Raw genomic sequence first — 21,181 nt, forward strand, 5'->3', positions numbered from 1 at the left:
TTTTAAGTTTTTTAAGCAGTTTAGTAGGTAAAAGTGAATGCTTTGACATGAATTGAGCTGCGGTTTGGGGAAGGCCTCGAAGGGGACTGGCGATGGCTCCTGGGCCTGGCAGATCCCCATGTACTAAATAGAAGTGAAGAAGTTGAAGAATGGAAAAGGAGGGAGGGAGGGTTGGGCACGTAAACGAGAATGATCAGCTTGCAGAACTAGGGGAACCTATATAGATGACAGCCGGAAGGAGTGTGTTTGGAGGTGTGGTCTTGCTCCTGAAATTCCAATACATAATCTCCAACACAAATCTTTGAGTTTATTTAATTCCTGAAAAAAATGACAAAATACAAATGTAGTGTAGCATGATATGATTGATGTATGATATGATGTATGAATCACAGCATCAGAAGTGTAGGTCAAGTTGATACTTCACTGGGGAGAACTCCAAAAGATATCCAGTAACATTTACATCTGATATGGCCTTGTTTGTATTTGGTACCAATGTGTACAAAGATTAACTCATACACCTTTTGAGAGAACATGTCAACACCATAATCTCACAAATTCAACAAGGTAATGAAGCAGTGATTTATTTAGTCTTTAGACCGACTGCTTGAACTAATCAGTAAAATGAGTTACAGATGCAGACAGACCAAAGATCTAGCTTAAATTGTTTATTCAGATTAGCAGATCAGAAACATTTCCAAAAGTCAGACAGCTTACAAGCAGAGCCATGACCTTATAACATCCATCCCTCCATGTGACATTTCACACAAAAACACCACAACATACAAGAACTGACGCCACCTTTAAGTCAGGAAAGAAATCGTTCTCAGTGAAACAGGTGGAGCAGAAGTGAGTTTACTTCAAAGCCTGTGTTGTTATAATTTTGACTCCAGGCTCACTTCTAGGTCTCAGTATTTAGCTCTTGTCACCCAGACTTGCTTGTCAAACAGGTACTCTGCCATCTTGTTTGTGTGGGCATCCATGCGGGTGAGGTTAGTGATGTGGTCACCCAGCTTCTTGATGGACTTCACCTGCTCATCCAGGTAGTGGCTCTCCAGGAAGTCACACAGCTGGGAAAACGCACACAAATTATAGTTAACATTTGATGATTTGTCAAACATATACTGCATGAACTAGTTCAGTCTTTAACCCCAAACTCTTCCCTCCTACTCCCGCTTACATGAGGGTCATAATGCTGAGAAGCCAGCTTGTGCAGGTCCAGCAGAGCCTGGTTGACTTTCTTCTCCAGCTGCAGAGCACACTGCATGGCCTCCAGCCCACTGCCCCACTCGTCACGCTCTGGTTTCTGCCCAACAAACAATTCCGTTATAGACTGAACACTCTTAAGCTTTGTGTACACACTGATACAAGCTACCGTGTGTATCAGTCTGACTCTGTATAAGCCCTAATCAGTGTACTGACACTACAGGAGGAAATATAAGGCGAGGAATTACAAGCCCCTCATCAGTGGCACGCCAGTGGAGAGAGTGGACAGTTTCCGATACCTGGATGTCCACATCACTCAGAACCTGTCATGGTCCTGTCACATCAACACCCTGGTTAAGAAAGCCCGTCAGCTTCTCTTCTTCCTCAGAAGACTTAGAGACTTCCATCTGCCACTGAACGTGCTCAAGAACTTTTACTCCTGCACCATCGAGAGCGTCCTGACGGGAAACATCTGCACCTGGTTTGGGAACAGCACCAAGCAGGACAGACGAGATCTGCAAAGAGTGGTGCGCTTGGCCGAACGCATCATTCAATCAGAGCTCCCTGACCTGCTGTCCATCTACACCAAGCGGTGCAAGACCAAAGCTAGGAAGATTATGATGGACCTCTCCCATCCCAACAATGGACTCTTCTCACTGTTGAGGTCTGGGAAGCGCTTCCGCTCCCTTAAGGCCAAAACAGAGAGAATGAGGAGGAGCTTCTTCCCCCAGGCTATTCGGGGCCTGAACCAGGTGTAGGACTGGACTCTCCCACACACGTCACTATAAGACTGGACTCTCACACACATCACATCACCACACGCACTCTGGTTTTTCTTCATGCACACTTCCTATAATTTATAATCTTTCTGCTATTTGCACATTTCTAAGTTAAATCTGTAAATCTTGTAATAACCTGTAAATTGTAAATACTGTAAAACCACTGTCATTTAATGGTCGGGCATTGCACAGCTACAAGCATTTCACCTCATGTCATACTGTGTGTGTGTGTGTGTGTGTGTGTGTGTGTGTGTGTGTGTGACAAATAAAATTTGAATTTGATAACAATAGAGCTATTTTCCTGAAATCATAAAAGGTAGTAAAAGTCAGCAAAACAGCAATTGTTGAAGCTGCTTCCTGTTTGAGGGAACTGGCCATTCAACCACTTTGACTGAGTGTGCTTTTAAATGACCTTTTTCAACTATAAAGCCCAGGAATGACACTGAATCAACATAAAATTCACATTTCTCACCTTTTAAATTGAGATGTTTTTTTCTACGAGACATTTGAGAAGGACTTGACAGGTATAAGACAACTGGGAGAAGTTAAGAATATTGTTGAAATAAAGAAAATGTGGATGATGAAGTCACAAAGGATGTCATTGACCAGGGCCTGAAAGACTTCTGGTGCGTTTGCTGAAAATGCTATTTTCAAATAACCGAAACAACCCATTTGGGTTTAAAAATTATACTGATTACTGGAAGGTGAAGGAGGACCAGTAAGCGAGTCAATGGAGCAGTCATAAGGACGATGAGGTGTGAGATAAAGAGCTAAACCTCCTCTCACTTTGGTTAGTAAGTAAGTAAAATTTTATTTATATAGCACATTTCTAGATAGAAATCACAAAGTGCTTTACAAGATATAACAGATTATAAAAATAAAAAAAAACAAAGTTAGCAAAAAGCAATTTTAAAAAGATGTGTTTTTAGCTATTTTTTAAAAGTAATCAATGAATCAGCGGATCGTAAGTCCTGAGGAAGGGAATTCCACAGTCTGGCGGCCACAGTAGCAAAAGCTCTATCGCCCCTAGTTTTCAGTCTCGTATACTGAATGACAAGTAGGCCCTGACTACTCGACCTCAGAGACCTACTAGGGGCATAGGGCTGTAAAAGTTCAAGTTAAGGGTAAACAGCCCGCAGCATCAGCTAAATCCTTTGTCATAAACACTTTGCAATGAAATTTGGGTTTGGTTTCAGCATGGCTTCGCTAACAGTGCTGCATAAATGTTGCGTTATCTTACCAGGCATGGTCTCTTTATAAATGCCCAACAGAGCCAACAAAAAGACTTTAATTATATGCTCTGTGGTCAGTTGTCAGTTTGTGGTGTTTGTTAAGCTTTTTGTATGTCAGTATGTCCAGATAAACTTTGTTTCTCATGGTTTACTTCATACAAACAGTCTCCTCTCAGATCTCAGAGGACTGATGTCTCATTATGGGTCCCTGCATTAGTGTGATGGAGTGTCTTCTGTGGCATGTTGAAATCAACTGATTTTCTTTTTCGTCAAAGAGAAAAACTTCTGACTGACTGGTGGCTGACCGTCTCTGTTCCTCACAGATTTGCCATTTGTGGATGTGGTCCACTGATCCACATCCACACATACAGAAGAGGAGGACATTCAATTAAAAACATTAAATACAGATCAAAAGCATAAATGTACTTTACATGAAACAAATGCTGGGTGAGCAGAAGTGGAATTTGTTGTAAGCTGAAGTCAGCGAGCAGCAACATACTGAGAAAATCATGACTTAGCACTAATGTCCTTAGCTATAGTCAACACAGTCACACACTATGAGGCAGTCCTGTTTGAAATTTCCACCAAATCTACTTTTGTGCTTGTAGTGAAATGGTAAATGGCCTGTATTTGTATAGTGCTTTTCTAGTCCCTAAGGACCCCAAAGCGCTTTACATATCCAGTCATCCACCCATTCGTGATGGCAAGCTACATTGTAGCCACAGCCACCCTGGGGTGCACTGACAGAGGCGAGGCTGCCGGACACTGGCGCCACCGGGCCCTCTGACCACCACCAGTAGGCAACGGGTGAAGTGTCTTGCCCAAGGACACAACGACCGAGACTGTCCAAGCCGGGGCTCGAACCGGCAACCTTTCGATTACAAGGCGAACTCCTAACTCTTGAGCTACGATCGCCCCGATCGTAGTGCTGTGTTTCCTCAGTGGATGCAGATGGTCAAAGTCTGTGTTTTCAAATATGTAGAGTGTCATTTCTCTACATAACACAGAAATAAGAATTTACAAATCAAACAATTATTCAGAAACAAAATGTGCAAAACCCAAAATAAACAAATCTTCAGTTTAGAGCAAAGGAATCATCTATTAATGTTGTGGAGTTATTAAACACACACAAACTGCTCTAAGATGAATAAGTCGGCAAACAGCAATAACGGCAAAACATGTAATGGACGTGCTGGTCCACTAGACAACATCATGTTAATGTAATGCTTTGGGTCTGTTATGCAAAGTAAAGAGACTGAAATAAGGTGTCCATGAGTATCAGTTTTCAACATTCGGTATTAAGAGACAAAGACTGTACGGGTTGGGCCAGTCGTCAAGTCCTGGAGCAAAGTGAGCCTGCAAATCAATAAGATGCAAATCAGTTTATACCTTTCATATAATGTTTTCATTTGTTTATTCTGAGTTTTATTGTTCAGTTAGTTTCCACAGTTCATATATCATGTGTAATTTTTCATTAGTTTCAGTGTTTGTTTGTATTTTATTCTAGCGCAAACAAGATGTAAACACAGAGTGGACCCGAAGCATCAGAATCGCTAAGCTCCGACAGCATGTCCGTGTTCAGGCCGTGGGGTGAGAAAGCCGAGAAAGACTAAGCTGATTCTGATGCGTCGGGTCCGCTCTGTGTTTACGTCTTTGTGTGGAATCCGTTAATGAATTGATATCGCTTTATTCAAGCTACTCACCTCTCTCTCTTCCACCTGCACTTTCAACTGGACCACGGCCAATCAGAGAGGTCCCGCCCCTGACTATCTCTGATTGGTTTAGTCCACGATAGGGGCATAATGTGTGTCTGTTGTTGACCACACGGAGAGTTGCAGAGATTGTTTTTTTTTTTTTTGTTACCCGAAAAAATATATTTTTTTTTTAGGCGCACCACTGAAAAATTTGGTCGCACTCTAGAGCCCTGGCGTAAAGCACAAGGCTCGCGTGCGGAGTGAAGCGGAAAAAAAGTGCAAGAGAGAGAGGTAGGTTCGCGTCGTTCACGTCAAAGACCTGGCTCTAAGAGCCATTTCGTTCGCGACCGACCTATCACTACTGGCTGTGACGCAATCGGCCTTCAAATGCGGCCTCCGGAGGATGCAGCCGACGTTTTGGGACACAGCTTATGTGATAGACTGGCACCCTAACCAGGGTGTACCCTATAACTTCTGCTTATGCCCCAGCCCTCCTGCAACCTGTAAATCCATTGAATTTTGTATGTTAACCAAAATCTAGACTTTGCTGAATATTATGTAATATGAAGACAACATGCAGTGTTTAAGTGACCAAGTAGAATTGGGTAAAAGTTACTGAATTAGTGTTGGAATAAAATGACAAAATTGTGAATGATTGAAATATTCCAAGAGCTTAACTTGCTTCATCTAAACATGTTTCAATCACGTTTTATAAACCCAAAATGCACAGGTTTATGAATATGAATAAGTTGTTTCGATATAACACAGTTGTTTACGTTTCACCCAAAGCAAAAAAATTGTGTGCAACCAATGTACAGTACTGAATTAAGTAAATCCAACACGTTCTCTTTTTCAGTGCACCCTGTACACCTGATGGCCAGTCCAGCTGTGGTCAAATTGTATTAAAAAAATAACTTCTCCTTATACTGTAGGGTCTTTCCCTTTGTCAGTACATGGAAGAAAAAGAAATTAATGAGAAGCAAAACATTTTTCTTAATAAAAAAAAAAAAAAGATTGTATATTTGCATGAAGACCGTTACAGCCAATGGGGGTTTGTTGATAAAATTATTCTCTGTGATTGGTGGCTCCATGGCCACCAGCACAGTGAGAAGAGGTTTAAAAAGGTCCCAGCACAGCATTCACTGCAAGCTGAATGACAGCAATGGCTCATCTGTTCCTCCTTCTCCTTCTGTGGGTTGGTGAGTCAACTATTGCACTTATTCCATATGTGTGTGTTTGCGTGTGTTCTTTTTAAACTATTCTTCAGGTAATCACATATCTGTGTAACCAAGCCAAGTTAAACAATCCTTTATTAAGTTTTGCTGTCATGGTTCCAGGCTTCTGAGCCTTTGTTTATTATTAGAATTTTTAGTTTGGGGGATTATTTACAGCTGTTCTGGTAAATTATTTTCATGCCATTAGTTTTTGAGCTTCTTGTTCATTTCCCTTAGTGATGTGTCGGTCATGAACGAAATGGCTCTTAGAGCCGGTGTCAGGTTTATATTAATGATTGTCATTTATGCTTAGAAATATTTACTCATATGCTTAGTTTTATAATCGCATAATGATAGAGGTTTGATCGTTAGCAGTCTGTAAAGACTGTGTGCCTTCCAGAGTGTACTGGCATGCACACACAGATCCTGGGGTCATGAGAGAGGTCGTACCTTATTTTATTGTTTTATGGTTTGATAAACACATCTGTCTGTTTTAGTATAAGTGCCTTTTGTTTAGATCAACTGCTGGACTTCCAGGCCAGCAGGTTTAGGGAAGTCGTTTATGGGGTCACATCTTGAAACACACACACACACACACACACACACACACACACACACACACACACACACACACACAGACGGTACTCTTTGGTTACATGTATATCTATGTAAGACGTCATATGTTAATGAACCTATGCATATTCATGTAAACTCAATATAGACCAGTATTATGAGGGAGCAGACGAGAGCAACTCGGGTCAAGCGAAGGAACGGCGCTGTCACTGTTTTCTCCCTCGTGCACGAGTAACACAAAGAGCTCTGGTGACTTGTCTTGCTTTTGCTGTTGTAATAGAATGGTCTGAGGGGCTGTGCTAGACAGACCCATCAGCTGGCTCTTTGAAGTGCACAACGCGAGCCGACTCCTTATTGGGAGCCGTGCTTTTTATTTTATTTTTTATTTTTTTTATTTTACTCACTCACACACACACACACTTTTTTTTCCCCGCTTCACTCTGCATTGCAGTGTTTTGTGTTGTTTCACTTTAAATTTGTTTAAAAGGAGAAAGCTGAAAATTTAAATAGTTAAAAGTTGAAATGTAAATAGTTGGTTTTTGTATTTTAGTTTATTTATTACATTTTATGTGAAGTGAATAAATAACTGCGAAGCACATACAAATTCCAAAGTTCTCTCTCTCTCTCTCTCTCTCTCTCTCTCTCTCTCTCTCTCTCTCTCTCTAATAATCTGACAATACTATAATATTGGCCATATTATATTTAAAGTCAACTCACTGTGGCAATGTAGTCTCATGAACAACATTAACTAATTGTTATTTACTAACTAATCTTATATGACTGTTCAGCACAGAAATGAAGCCCAACAGTCATGTTTTACAGTCCCGTGGTCTCAGCCTCAGATACTCAACTAAAGTGATGTCATGACAAAAATGAATGACCAACAAAACATTTTTCTCCTTCATTTCTGTCAAACAAAGCTGTATGTAATGTGTCTCGCGGTTAGTATCATGGTTGCTAGGCAACCTGAACAGCGCGACGAAGCGTATACCGTCCCATATCACAAGCCTCTCACTTCCGCACTTCTCGTACTTATAGTACGCACCGTACGTAGTACGTGTAGTGCGCGTACTTCAAGCGTGCAGTCTCTTAATTGGGACACAGCCTATGTATGTAAAAACACAGAATCTGACCATCTAAAGCCACTGAGGAAACACATAAGTATAGTTGGTAGCAGGGGCGATTTTAGCCCATTTTTGGGGGTGCCAAAATGAATCAAAGCACCCCCAAAGATTTCTTACTTTTTTTGATAATATTTGCTGTTTGTGTGACACACTACTAAAAATATAAAAAGCATACAGTACTTGGTTGAGACGTAACATTTTAACAACAAAAGTATAGATACCACCCCCCCCCTCTCTCCCAAAATGGTTTGTTCCAGCTCGCCTCTCCCCTGCTCTGGCTCTAGTGCCGTTGCTGCCAGAGCAATGGTGGCTGAGACACAGCGGAGCGGAGGTGTGAGTGCCTGGCTTAAAACAGGACATGTTAACTGCATTTAACCTTCAGTTACTCTTTATATAGTTAGGTAGGAGTCAGACCATGTTTCTTTTTAGCTGAAAAACATTACACCCAGGTAACCTGCAGTGTTGAAAACGTGTTTTGCGACAATGTTAGCTACCCTACAATCCGTCCCACTCTGTAGTAAAATCAGCGACATTTGACTGTCCTATTGCTCCCACTGAAATGTATACAGCCTATTTAAAATCTAAAACTTAACATTGGCCATAGCCTACTGTTGTTGCCACTGTCCTGTTTGAAATGGAATGAGTGAAGCTGGTTATTTTGTAGTGATGTGCGGATCGATCATTTATGTTCTAGAATCGATTCTCACATTAAAATATCAATATTTTAGTAATTTAGAGTAAATTTGTAGTTTATCATTAACAGGAACACAGTGGAAAGAAACTATAACATTCGGATTGTCTATATTCAAAGGAACTACTTCCTCTTCCGCCTTTCATAGTCATGTGCTAAATACGGCTGTAAAAATGTCTCGCAGCCCCTTGGCGTGCGCAGTGTTGCCAACTTAGCGACTTTGTCGCTATATTTAGCGAGTTTTCAGACCCCTTAGCGACTTTTTTTTCTAAAAAGTGACTAGCGACAAATCTGGCGACTTTTTCTGGTGTTATTGGAGACTTATTTATGACGACTTTTTGACGTGAAAGGGCGTGTTGCTCTTACTCTCAACAAGCAGCGGTGCGGCTGTGGGCACCTCACCCGTGCTAAAGCGCTCACGGGCGGAGGATAGTCCTCCCCCAGCTGCAGGAGATGTTCACACCTATGCGTCCAAACTGCAAATGAACCGCGCATGAGCAAAGCTGCTGCTCCCGCACTAACTGTAAGCAGTCAGTTCTTCTTTTACTGTTATGCTGTTTGCTGTTTTGTGTTTTACTTTTACTGTTTACTGTTTTACTCGTTTTCACTTCTCCATTACTTACAGGCCCGGTTCTAGGAACACTAACGGTGTGTTCACACCGAACGCGATGGACGCGAATAGAGCGTCAGGTTTACATGTAAAGTCAATGGAAAGGCGCGATGACGCGCGATTGCGGGTCCCGCGAAAATTCGGAAGCAGATTTGCGTCGCGAAAACGCCAAAACGCGTGAAACGCGCGGCAGTGTAGCGCGTCTGGCGCGTTTGACTTGCGAATAAAACCACGCGCGTGAGTTTTTGTGTTGCATTTTGTGCATACGCGCGTTTCGCGTCTACCGCTCGAGTTGGAAAAATCTGAACTCCAGCGTCAAATCGCGCCGTGACAACCAATCAGGAGCCTGGTGACGTGGCTGTTACCTAGGTCAAAGGGGCAGATCCAGCCAAAGCCTTTCATACTTCAATGGAGGGGAAGGCTAATCAATGCGGTAGCAAACAACCCGGAGCCGTACAACACCAGCTGCTTTCAGTACCGAGACAGGAATAAAAAGGACCGAGCTTGGAGGAAGATATGTGAAGAGATCGGGCAACCTGGTAAGTTCATTCATTTCTCTTTTGAAAGTTTTCACTGACCCGGGGAAGCCGCACAAAAGCTAGCAAGCCACCGCTATTTTCCCACTGACGTACAAATACCGTTCTGCTTTTATGCATGTTGTCATTTAGGAATATATTTTATTGTTTATTAATAAACAGCACACAGTGGTCCCGCTGTTCATCCGTCACTACTTTGCTTTTTCGCTGATTTTTTATTGCACAGTACAGCATTGCATTCTGCAGCCTGATTGACAAATCTGCTCCGTGCCGTGTCTCCTGCGCTTGCCAAATTTATCACGTTTGGTTTTGATAACCATCGCGTCCAATAGAAAAAACAGCACAAAAACACCCATAACTACGACCCTCATTCGGAAATAGACACCTGCACCGTGAGGGAAAAAGGCGCACGAAAGTGGCGGGCAGATGAAGACAAACCGCGGCATAATAATACTTTTACGTTTTGCAATCTACAAAGGTTTGCACTTTGAGAATCAATTGTGAGAACTGTGACCAGGGGCTAGTTATTCTGAGAACCCCTGCAATAAATGAGGGACCACTGTCTACTCTACGATTATTATATCCAACCTGTTAACATTTAATACTGTATTGATAGAACCAACTGATTCTGCAGCAGAGCATCCCCTGTTGCTTCTCCTGGCTCCCCAGTCCCTGAGCTCCTGCTGCTGCACCCACAGATATGTACAGCAAGCACTGATACCTTTTTAGTCGGTGGGATTCCCTTGTGATCACCTTTACTAAATATCTACAACCAATCTGATTATATCCTGTTATTGTTTGTTTTGTTTTTTTCAATGTTGAAACTAAAATCTAGTAGCAGCCTTCTCATTTCTTTGTGTTTTGTGCTGTTTTACAGGCCCACAGAGGAGGACGGCTCCGAGGCAGATGAGGGACGGGTCCCAGGACGGTCCATCGGCGGTGGAGCTGGCCATCGTGGAGTCCCTGAAGAGGCCACACCAGTCTCCAATGGAGCATTTCCTCCTCAGCCTTGTTCCTGCTCTGGACAGCAGCTGGTCCTTTTTATTCCTGTCTCTCTGTAAATTCTTATATTTTATATATTTATGTTTAATGTTTTTCTGTTTGAGACTTTTAATATTATTTCAAATAAATGTTTATAATGACTAATGTCTCAGTTCTACTACACAGCAAATGTAATTATAAGGATAATTAGAAAATGTATATTAGATAATATCTAAAACAGTTGTGTTTTGTTTTAACTTTAACATATCATAATTTGATTGGTAGCAACTTTCACAACTACAGTGAGCCAATCACTCATAATTCCTAAACATGTCAATCAGGTAGGAATGAAGTGAGACATTAATAGAAATGTTGACATGTATGTTGACGTGTAGCCCTTTCCTTGCTTAAATCATTAATATTTTTGAAAAATTAATCTGTGATAAGACAGCTTATCAAGATAGAACCATGTAACTAGAGATGAACCAAACTGTTCACAGTTTTATCTAACTCTGTTTTAATAAAGGCTGTGACCCCTGCTATAGAGTCTGACAGCTGCAGGGATTATATACAAATATTCAACTATCCCAGAATTAAACCAGGTCTAAATAAAAAGGAGTGAGTATCACTACAAAGGTTAACTCAGTGGTCCTAATGCTACAGTTTGATATCAGCAAACACCGAGCGCATACATTGATGTGACACCACAGCCATGCTATCATGCAAACACTGAGAACAGCATAAATCGAATTAAATCGGGACTTGATGAGACCTTCTGAGTATCACTAGAAATATTATAAAGAGTCGTCTCTGTACCACAGTTTGCTTTCAGTAAACACCGACAGCATTCACTGTTAGCATAGCACATCCATGTTAGCAGTGTATAACTGGATGGATTAGCATATTAGCACAGATATCAATAAAGGACTACCGTATTAAATAGTTTTACTAACCTCAGGCAGACGGACAGGCGCTCTGCAGGTGGGATTGAGCGCCTGTAGTTGGTGTCTAGGGTCCAGTTTTTACCCAGGTGCTTAAAGCCCTTCTTTACCCTCATGTAACACCAACAGTAATTTCCAACCACTATTTCCTGTTCCTGTCAGTCAAACAAACAGACGACAAACATCTTCTATAAACAGGAATAATGTCATTTTATCGGATTAGAAAACATCTAATCTAGCGTTGATATTACACTGCTGTTTAGTGTCTGGCTGATCTCAGTGTCACCAAAATATCTGCCCTACATGTCAAACAATGAGAGAACTTGAAACAGTAACATCACCTAGCAGCTTATTTTAATTAGTGCTAACGTTTTGTTTGCTGGCTAACATTGCTATTATTATAGTCACAGTTAATTGACTTTGAATAGCTTTATTTCAAAAGTAATTTTACAATTTCACAGCCATTTAGCTGTGTTAACTGTACATGCTGTAGGTCATAAGGCGTGCATGGATCATTTTTATAATCAGCCTCTTATCTTTTGTCCACCACAGGCTTTGCCATGATAAATTGGTCAGTTGACAACCAGGAGCCGTACACCTTAACCTCAGAGGCCAGGACATCCAGGGGCAGTGTGAACACGCACTTGCTTAAATGGGACGCAAGACGGACTATAGAGGGCCACCCCCTTGCCAGACAACCAAGTGCTGTCCCTGTCCACGGCCAGTGTGAGAAGGACTCTCACTAAAGTCAACCCACACAAAGCTGCTGGACCAGACAATATACCTGGACGCGTGCTCGGAGCCCGTGCTGACCAGCTGACTGATGTCCTAGCGGGCATCTTTAACATCTCCCTGAGTCAAGCTGTTGTGCCACAGTGCTTTAAAACCACCACCATCATACCTGTCCCCAGACCTTCCCAAAGCCTAATTCCACAATGATTGCCTGAGCCTATTCTTGTTAAATGATGAAAAACTCAAAGGCACGTTTGGGCAGTGGATCTGTGTGAAATCAGCAGCTTGCAAAACGAAATCAAAATGTGTGCTATTGATTCTAAAAATAGAAATCACAATAAAGTTCAACATTTACTAAAACCGCCATTCAGTCATCTGAGAGTCTTTACTCATGAAATTATAACGGTTAGATGAATGTATATGCAGTGATTTACTGATCAATGATAAAAGGGGAGATTTATGCAATAACGAAGACTGTCATGAAAAGTATTTGGCATCTGATCTCCTGTAACCTGCGGAGCTAAGCTGTTTTACCAGCTCTGCTCTCTGATTTTTCTTTTTTCTTTTATGAAAAAACACAAGTTGTCAAAGTTATTTGTTTGCAAATGTATTTCAGAAATATCGACATACTTTTTTTAATCAGCAGAAACTTTATGTCAGTAGTGCAAAAACCTGCACTGATCTGACCTCATTTCTTCCTCATCCTGATTCCTGACCTGGGAAGGGAGAGAAATATTTGTTTTTGTTTGTCTTCTTGTTTTATTTAATTCCTTGTGGGATTTGGATCCAACACGTAAAGTATGCATATTATGCACACACACAAACACACGTGCAGCTATTACCCATTTCTTGTATTCTTGAATAAAGACATTGATTTGACACATTTAATTAGCGGCCAATTGTTTTTATTGTTCAATTATTAAGAAAAAAGAAAAGGTGGGGGTGGGTGGGATGGAAAGTAAAGGGAGAGAGGAGAGAAAACCCCAACAATCCCCTCTGAGCAAGCACTAGGCGACAGTGGATAGGAAAAACTCCCTTTAAAGGAAGAAACCTATGACAGAACCAGGCTCTAGAGGGGGCAGTCAACTGTCGGGACTGGTTGGGGGGTGATTGTGAAAAGAGGGGAGGGAGATGGGGGAGGTGTTAGTAGTTAAGGGGAGGGGGGGGGGGAATTAAGCTGGAGCAGAGGTGGGGGAAGAAGAGGTGACATTGGCAGTAGTGGAAGAAGGAGTGTTCTTCCTCCAGAAGAAGCAGAAGCGTTTTTTCTTTTTCTTCAGCTGCTCTTCCACGAGCACCTTTTTCTCGAGGATGAGGATTTTCAGCTCCTCGATTGTTTCGGTGTTTTGCTTCTGCAGCTTGTTGCATTTTTTCTCCACTTCTTCTATTTCAGCTTGTTTTTCTTCCAACCTTTCTTTCAGCACTTTAGATGTTGCCTCCTGTTTCTCAAACTCCTGGAGAAGAAGTTTTTCTTCTCTCTGCTTACTGACCAGCTGTTCTCTCTCTTGAAGCAGGTCTTGATATTTGTGCAGTGTCTCTTCGAACTTTACCTGCAGCATCCTGTCGTTTCCCTCCATGAGCTGGAGTTGGCACTCCATGTCTCCCTGCTTTCTGTCCAGCTGCTCTTTCTCTTGAAGGATTTCTTTATTCTGTCGCAGAGCTTCATCAAGCTTTCCTTGCAAGCTTTCATTTTGTTGCTTGATGCTCTGAAGATTGGAATCCATTTCTTTTTGTTTGATTTCTTGTTCCCTTTTCTCTTGGAGAAGCTTCTCATTTGCTTGCTCTGTGCGATCAAGCCTTTTTTTGTCTACACTGTACATTAGCTCCATGTCTCGGAGCTTGGAGTGCAGCCCTCTCTTCTTCGTGCTGTCTTGCATCTTCTCTTGGAGGAGTTTTCTATTTTGTCGCAGAGCTTGATCAAGCTTTCCTTGCAAGCTTTCAATGTGTTGCTTGATGCTCTGAAGCTTGGAATGCATTTCTTTCTCTTTTAACTCCTTTTGCCTTTTCTCTTTGAGAAGCTTTTCATTTTCTTGCAGTGTGCGATCAAGCCTTTTTTTGTCTACACTGTACATTAGCTCCATTTCTTGGAGATTGCTGTGCAGCCCTCTCTTCTTCATGCCATCTTGTTTCTTCTCTTGGACAAGTTTTTTATTTTGTTGCAGGGCTTCATCAAGCTTTCCTTGGAGCTCCTGGTTCTTTTTGTCCATGTCATGGAGATCTTGTTGTTTCTCCTCAATTATAGCTTCCTTTTCTTGAAGCTGGTATGACAACTTTTTTAGTTCAGCGCTCTTTCGCTCATTTTCCTCCATCAAGAACTTAATCTTCTCTGTGTTTCTGAGCGCTTCATCCTCCATTTCTTCCAAACGCTTTTCCTCTAGTTCCACTTGGTCACACCAAGGAAGAGAGGAAAGGGAAGAGTCTAGTGGCTCATCCCAGGGAAGAGCGTATGGGTCAACTTCTTGTCCCTTTGGATTTGTTTGAGACATGTTGGGTCTGGATACAGTTACAACTGCAAAGGATCCAAATATTTCAAAAGGCTTTTCTGGCGAACGGTTCAATGCTGCACACATCAAGGCTGCGAGAAACGGACTAAAAGTCGTTGCTCTTCACCCCTATTTATAGGTTTTAAGGGTCAACGGATCAAAGGAAAGAATGGTGGTAAGATTCTACGTGTGTGACGTCATAATTCTGTAAGGCAATGAGGTTGTCACGTGATATTTTTGGAGGAGGGCATTTTTCAACTTGGACAAATTATCAATAAAGTTTCAATCTCTGTTATTTTCCCCAAAAAACGTGTTGTCGCAATAATGTTTTCTACTGTAATATGTGCCAACAGATGGCGCAGTTTAAAGTTGGCTGTTACTCTGCCCAGTCTGCTACCATAGAAGAAGAATGTAGACCAATAGTACTTTGACGATGTCCGCTGATCGTTTCCGTGTAAATCTTAGCATTGCTTTAGCCGTCAAGCTAAAGGTTTAGCTTCATACTGCCATATTTTCAGAGTAACAAAATATTTAAACGGTCTCAGATCATGGTGAGTATTTGAAAAAATGTTTATTTAATGTGAAGCCTGTGATGTGGAAAGGTTAGCAAGCGTAATTTTGCCTATTGTGTTATACACGGGTGCTTACATCCGAGTAGTGTTGATCTTTTCTAAGGTCCATGGGTTTATCCAACGAGCAGCTAAGTCACCGTTATATCTGTAATTTTGTGTGCAACGTCTTAATGCAAAAAAAAAAAAAAATCAAATCCCAAATCAACGCAACGAAGCAAAGACTAAACAAAAAAAAACCCCACAATGCGTTTTTAAGCTCTCTCTGCGTTCACTGTCTCTGCAAGTGTCAAACTTCCTCGCTTTAGCTGATGCTAACCAACATTAGCGCTTACGGTTCGTATATAAACACAACTGTCAGCCCTTCACTTTTGGTGCCGACAACATTTTGAGCATTTTCTACAGTTTGTGAAATGGTCGCCATTGGCATTACATGCCAGTAGTGTTCGCTAATTGACTTTACCGGGGATTATATTTATTACAACGTTACTGCGCGGAAGTGATCATAGTGTATGCTTATGAACGTGAGTGGTAGGTGTTATTAGTGCGACTTTACCCTTAATTAGTTTTCCCACCGGAAGTAGAGTTGTTTATGCGACGTGATGGCTAGAGCAGTCCCAAACAATCGATCGCGTTTATTAACAGACCAATTCTCTCCAAACTTTTAGGGTAAGCTAGACTAGAGATATGGTTGCAATAATACGAACAAGGGCGCAACAGCATATTGACAATGGCGAGAACTTTAATATTTACATTGTGTTAGTGCACCCATCGCTCCGCATCCTTAACGCTACATTGATGTCGAGAGTCTCTGACACAGCTGTGCTCTGCAGCACAGACACCCTGCTTATCTGTGATTCGGCCAGACTGGTGTTGAACTCCAAAGACATGCGCGGGGTTAGGTTAGTTGCTGTTGGTGTGAGTGGTTGTCTGAGTCTCTCTAATAACCCTCCAACAGACTGGCGACCTGTCCAGGGTGTACTTTTGCCCTATGACAGCTGAAATACAACCTGAATAAAATAAGTAGGAGAAAATGAATGATGTTTATGAAGTGTAGTTAATGTAGTCAGACAATAAGTTACCGAGCAACAGGCCACAAGTCTTGGTGCAGAATCATACTAAGATTTAAAAAATAAAATGTTGGCACTGGTGTTTGAAACAGTATACTGTCAGTAAGACTGGAGCAACTGCACACATCTGGAAACTAATAACTAGAGTAGTTAAGTAACATTTTGTTACTGCATCCATTTAGCCAGGTATAATTAGCATGTCTACATTCATGTCATTTCTAATGTGGTCCTATGTGGTATGTTGTAGGACAGTGAAGTGTCTGACACTGACCATGTACCAGTGCCTGAGAACACTGGTATGGAGGGGGAGAACGCACCTCTTTACTGTATTTGTCGGAAACCAGACATCAACTGCTTCATGATGTAAGTATATATCAGTTTTATATTTGCAGTACGTGCAGTAGGGGTGGGCGCTAGCTTCAGCAATGTTATCAGAGTTTGTTTTTTTTTAAATGAAGATCTTCTATTTCGAGAAAACTACCAATAAGGATATATGCACAGATCTAGAAAACAATACTGTAACATTTTATTGATGCTTGCAGTTTGGAGGCAGCAGTATTTGCAAGTGTAACTAAATTCCAGGCATTTTCCATCCTTCTTTTCCTATCAGCTTTTTTCTAGTTGTCAGTGTGAACCAAGGTGTCAGCAGCAGCATTATAGTGCAAAAGTAGTGACCCAGCATAGATCAAATGTAAGCACAAAAGTAGCCAAGGTAGTGTTTTTCCTGGAAATTTTAAGTGAAAGGATAAAGTAACTGCTTACCACTTTAGTTTAACAATGATTAATGAAATGTAACCGTGTAACTCATCAGCAGTCTGCACAGTATGGTCACATATTAAAACTGAAGAATATGTTGTACTTGTTGTAGTGTTTCCTAGCTCCTGGAGCAAGTGGTGAAACTCACCAAACTGCTCATGCCTCTGGAGGACCTGATGGACCCAGGTACGGCGAGGACGTCTTTTACGCTGCTGCTCTGCTCTCCACAGTACATAGAGAAGGGAGACTCTCTCTTCAAGCGCTAGCTCGATAGCTGCCATCTTGCAAAGATACCGGTCTGGCACAACTCCCTCCCACATTCCTCCCACATTTCCGGTTGACGCGCGATGGATTTTTCTTGGACACGCGTTGAGACGCGAATGTACACGCATCAAATTAGGGGCGTTTGGGGCGTTTTATTCGCGTCCATCGCGTTCGGTGTGAACACACCAGCCAGACGCGTTGTCGCGCCAGTTCGCACCCGTGACCAATGAGGACGAGAAGGAAAAACCCATCCTGCCCCCCACCTGCATCGTGGGTGCACTGACATGGGAGATTGAAAAGGTGGTCAGGGACGCCCAGCGACAGGAGCCCGACCCTGGCACGGGCCCGAAAGGGAAACTTTATGTTCCGGCCACAGCGCATAGTCAGGTCATTCACTGGGCACATACTGCCAAGTTTTCGTGCCACCCAGGTAAAAATTGCACTGTCTCCTTTCTACGACGTTTGTTTTGGTGGCCCTCTCTTGTTCTCGATGTCCAGAACTATGTTGCGGCATGCCCGGTGTGCGCACGGAACAAAACCTCCAACTCACCTGCTTCTGGCCTCCTGCGACCATTACCCACTCCAAAACGCCCGTGGTCGCACATCGCCCTGGACTTCGTCACCGGCTTGCCTCCCTCTTCAAGTAACACCTCCATTCTAACCATTATTGACCGTTTTTCCAAGGCCGCCCACTTCATTGCTCTGCCCAAGCTCCCTTCTGCCTTGGAGACGGCCCAGTTACTGACGCAGCATGTGTTTCGGCTCCACGGCATACCCCAGGACATCGTTTCCGACCGTCGCCCTCAGTTCACCTCACGGGTTTGGAAGGAGTTCTGTGCAGAATTGGGAGCTCAGGTCAGTTTGTCCTCCGGGTTCCACCCCCAAACTAATGGTCAGACCGAAAGGGCCAATCAAGAGCTGGAGGCCATGTTGCGTTGCGTCGCATCATCGAACCAAGCGACCTGGAGCGAGCAGTTGGCCTGGGTGGAGTATGCCCACAACGCAAGCACGTCATCAGCAACTGGACTCTCGCCCTTCGAGGCATTGCTGGGGTATTGAAAGAAATCTCCGTCCCGGGTTTCTCCGTGGATCGGGTTTCCTCCAAGGCGTGAGCACCGATAAGCAGAGTTTTGTCCTTTCCTTATAAGATTCCTAATTATTCAAAGTAACGCTCAGGTATGCCGTTCAGCTGGGTTAGTTACGATGTCGGGAGCAGTTAGGAGAACAAAATGATACAGAAACTGCTTCAGGTTGCTCTTCCAAAATCAACTCAAAGGTTTATTCAGTATACAACAGTTTATATAGAGGGAAAAAAGGTTCGTGTGTCAGCAGGTTCTCAGTTCAAACCGGTACAGACCAAATAAGGAAACGTCTTCCTGCCTTCTGAGCAAAGAAGTATCCTTTGTGTAGTTTATCAGTTCAGCTACAATTTATGATCATCCCAGCAAAATACACTCCTAGACATAGAATACAGAGTTCTTTCATTAGTGAATTCTGAAACAAAACACCTGGCCTTTAACAAGCTCTTTTCTAAAGGATAAGGAAGGGAGGATGGGAGTAAGGGAGTGGTCTCGTCTCTGTGGTATTTTCGACCTTGGGGTACCAGCCTGTGAGTCTTACACATCAATTCTTGGGTCACAGAGAAAGAGAAAAACAACTAGTAAATGGGCCTTATTGAGTAACAGTTTTCCTGTATAATATCACTATAAAACAATATCCTGTAAATGCTACCATGGTATCAAAATATCACAACAGGTATCAACCCCCCCTCCTCTCCATCTCTGAGGGAGAGCTGGCGGTTCCCTCGGTCCAGCACCACCTTAGGCGCTGTCGTCGGGTCTGGCGTTTTAAAAACCTGACATCTGTGCAGACCACAACTAGAAAGATAAGCACATCGGATTCAGATTTGATTTAAACTAACATCAGTCAGTCTCTAGAAGTCTAAAAAGTCTGTTTCTACCATTAAACATCCAATATACTCAACTTCCCAGAAAGTTTTGACTTCACGTGTGAAAATTTTTTTCATGCTTTGTGGCAGCTTTTGACCATCTGTGACATCTATTAATGTCAAATCTAGCCTTTATTTAACAACATAAGTAGACTCTATGTTACAATTATTGCACAGCCATTAAGGATCAATTTGGTTTCTGAAAAAAAGTTCTGTTTTTTCTCCCTCTGCTTGCTTCTTACTGTCTTTGAGGCTCGGGACCAGCACTCCTGTTGTTGGACAGAAAGACATCAACTCAGTGGTAAGTATTTTGGTTTTCCAATATATTAGCAACTGTCAGTGACATTTATATCAATCAGGCTGAACTTTAATCATACTTTAGATCAGCCTGTTTTACTTATTGTTTTATTTGTGCTTTGGTTTGGGGAAGTTGTTTCTTCACTGATCTTTTCCTGTCTTCTGTTATTAGACTTGAGATATGACTGCACTAGGCTGTTGCTGGTGACTCCAGTTAATTCTACAAGACATGCTGTGTAAGTAAACAAACAACAACAGTTTGGTCTGCATTTCTTGAAAGATCACATCCCCCAAACTTAGTTTAGAGGGTCTACACTGTATATAGTGAAGTCTGCAAGTTTTCTAACAGCAAAATTTGTTTTGTGCCCAAATCATTTTGCACATCATTAGAATGAAAGTTATTGGCCATGTTTGCATAGCCCTTTTTAAAATGATGCTTTCATGACATTATTGTATGTTGGGTGGTGGTCACGGCTATCCAGACTGACAATTGGGACATTGAATGTCACCTCTCCGGTGGGGAGGGAGCCTGAGATTGTCTAAATTGGAGTCTGTTTTATACCAAATGCAGAAAAAAATGTTTTAAGAAAGCAATTAAGTTCATGTCCAAAAAAATATGATTGTTTGCTTGCAGGACACCAGGAGAGATGAGTGCTTCGTCACAGATGGTGTGGTGAGTGAAGATGGTCGCCTGCAGGTTCAAGCTCATTGCATCTCCAACCCACATCCGCTGGCACTGTACTTAAGGGAAGTTAAAGACTTTCTTCTGCACCTACATTTGGATCACCTCGATCCATGATAGTCATTCAGGCAGTAATGCCTGGACTGGAAACAAGCCATCCTTAAAATATTACAACATTCCAGCTCATGTGTTGGAATGCAAAAAGAATGTGTTGTTTAAATTAGAGACTGCACTTGTGACAGAACAACAAGTATTTCATTTTGATTATATAAGTAATGTAAGTACAAAACAAAGTTGTGGTAGGCCTAAACTTATTTTCAGAATAATTACATCTGAGACTTTGTTTCATCGTAAGAGTATAACAGTGATGGCAATATAATTGTTTGTTGTTCAGCAGAACAGTGTCCAGTATGTTGGCTGTTATACTTTGTGTTTGAAAATAAAAGTTGGGCTGATTTTAACATCATTACAAAAAGTGTTGTTAATCATTTTTAATCATATTCAGGTTACCACAAATTGTTTTTTCATTTAGTTGAACTTGAAATGTTTGTCAGTAGGTAAACAATTAGTATTGTACAGACAGAAATATCAAGTTATTCTTAATACTGTAGACTTGCACTGTATAAGTTGTCCTAACAGTCATCTTAAGTAAGCTTTACTTAGTTTTTTGAGGCAACGAGTTTCCTCAATTCTTTTGAGTTCTGGGAACTAATTAGATTTTACACTGTGGTAATGAACTAATCATTTGTTTCAGGTGTGTTGACCCAGGGTGATATTTAAAACTTGCAGGACACCGGCCCTCAAG

General features: G+C 42.0%; 1 protein-coding gene across 2 annotated transcripts; it reads right to left on the bottom strand.

The window, feature by feature from the left end:
- Window positions 1-683: 683 nt before the first annotated feature.
- LOC146554206 (ferritin, middle subunit-like) lies at window positions 684-15,018 on the bottom strand. Of its 2 annotated transcripts, XM_085253502.1 has the most exons (3): window positions 8,877-9,005; window positions 1,178-1,303; window positions 684-1,067 (listed from the first exon to the last, which is right to left on the bottom strand). In XM_085253502.1, exons 1-3 carry the CDS (start codon window positions 9,003-9,005, stop codon window positions 906-908), a joined length of 417 nt encoding a protein of 138 aa, XP_085109628.1. In that variant the 3' UTR covers window positions 684-905. The 2 variants fall into 2 exon arrangements, with proteins under 2 accessions (XP_085109628.1, XP_085109627.1); XM_085253501.1 differs by lacking the exons at window positions 684-1,067; window positions 8,877-9,005 and adding an exon at window positions 11,591-15,018 and having other exon boundaries at window positions 1,183-1,303.
- Between the last annotated feature and the right edge of the window lie 6,163 nt (window positions 15,019-21,181).

Source organism: Mchenga conophoros, linkage group LG18 (assembly GCF_057382185.1).
Source record: "Mchenga conophoros isolate Kocher_MC1m ecotype Shallow Benthic linkage group LG18, M_conophoros_male_GT1.1, whole genome shotgun sequence".
Classification (NCBI taxonomy): Eukaryota; Metazoa; Chordata; class Actinopteri; order Cichliformes; family Cichlidae; genus Mchenga; species Mchenga conophoros.

Coding starts and splice junctions, on each gene's coding strand:
- LOC146554206 (XM_085253501.1), bottom strand. CDS start 14,877: ATGTGTGCAGCATTGAACCGTTCGCCAGAAAAGCCTTTTGAAATATTT.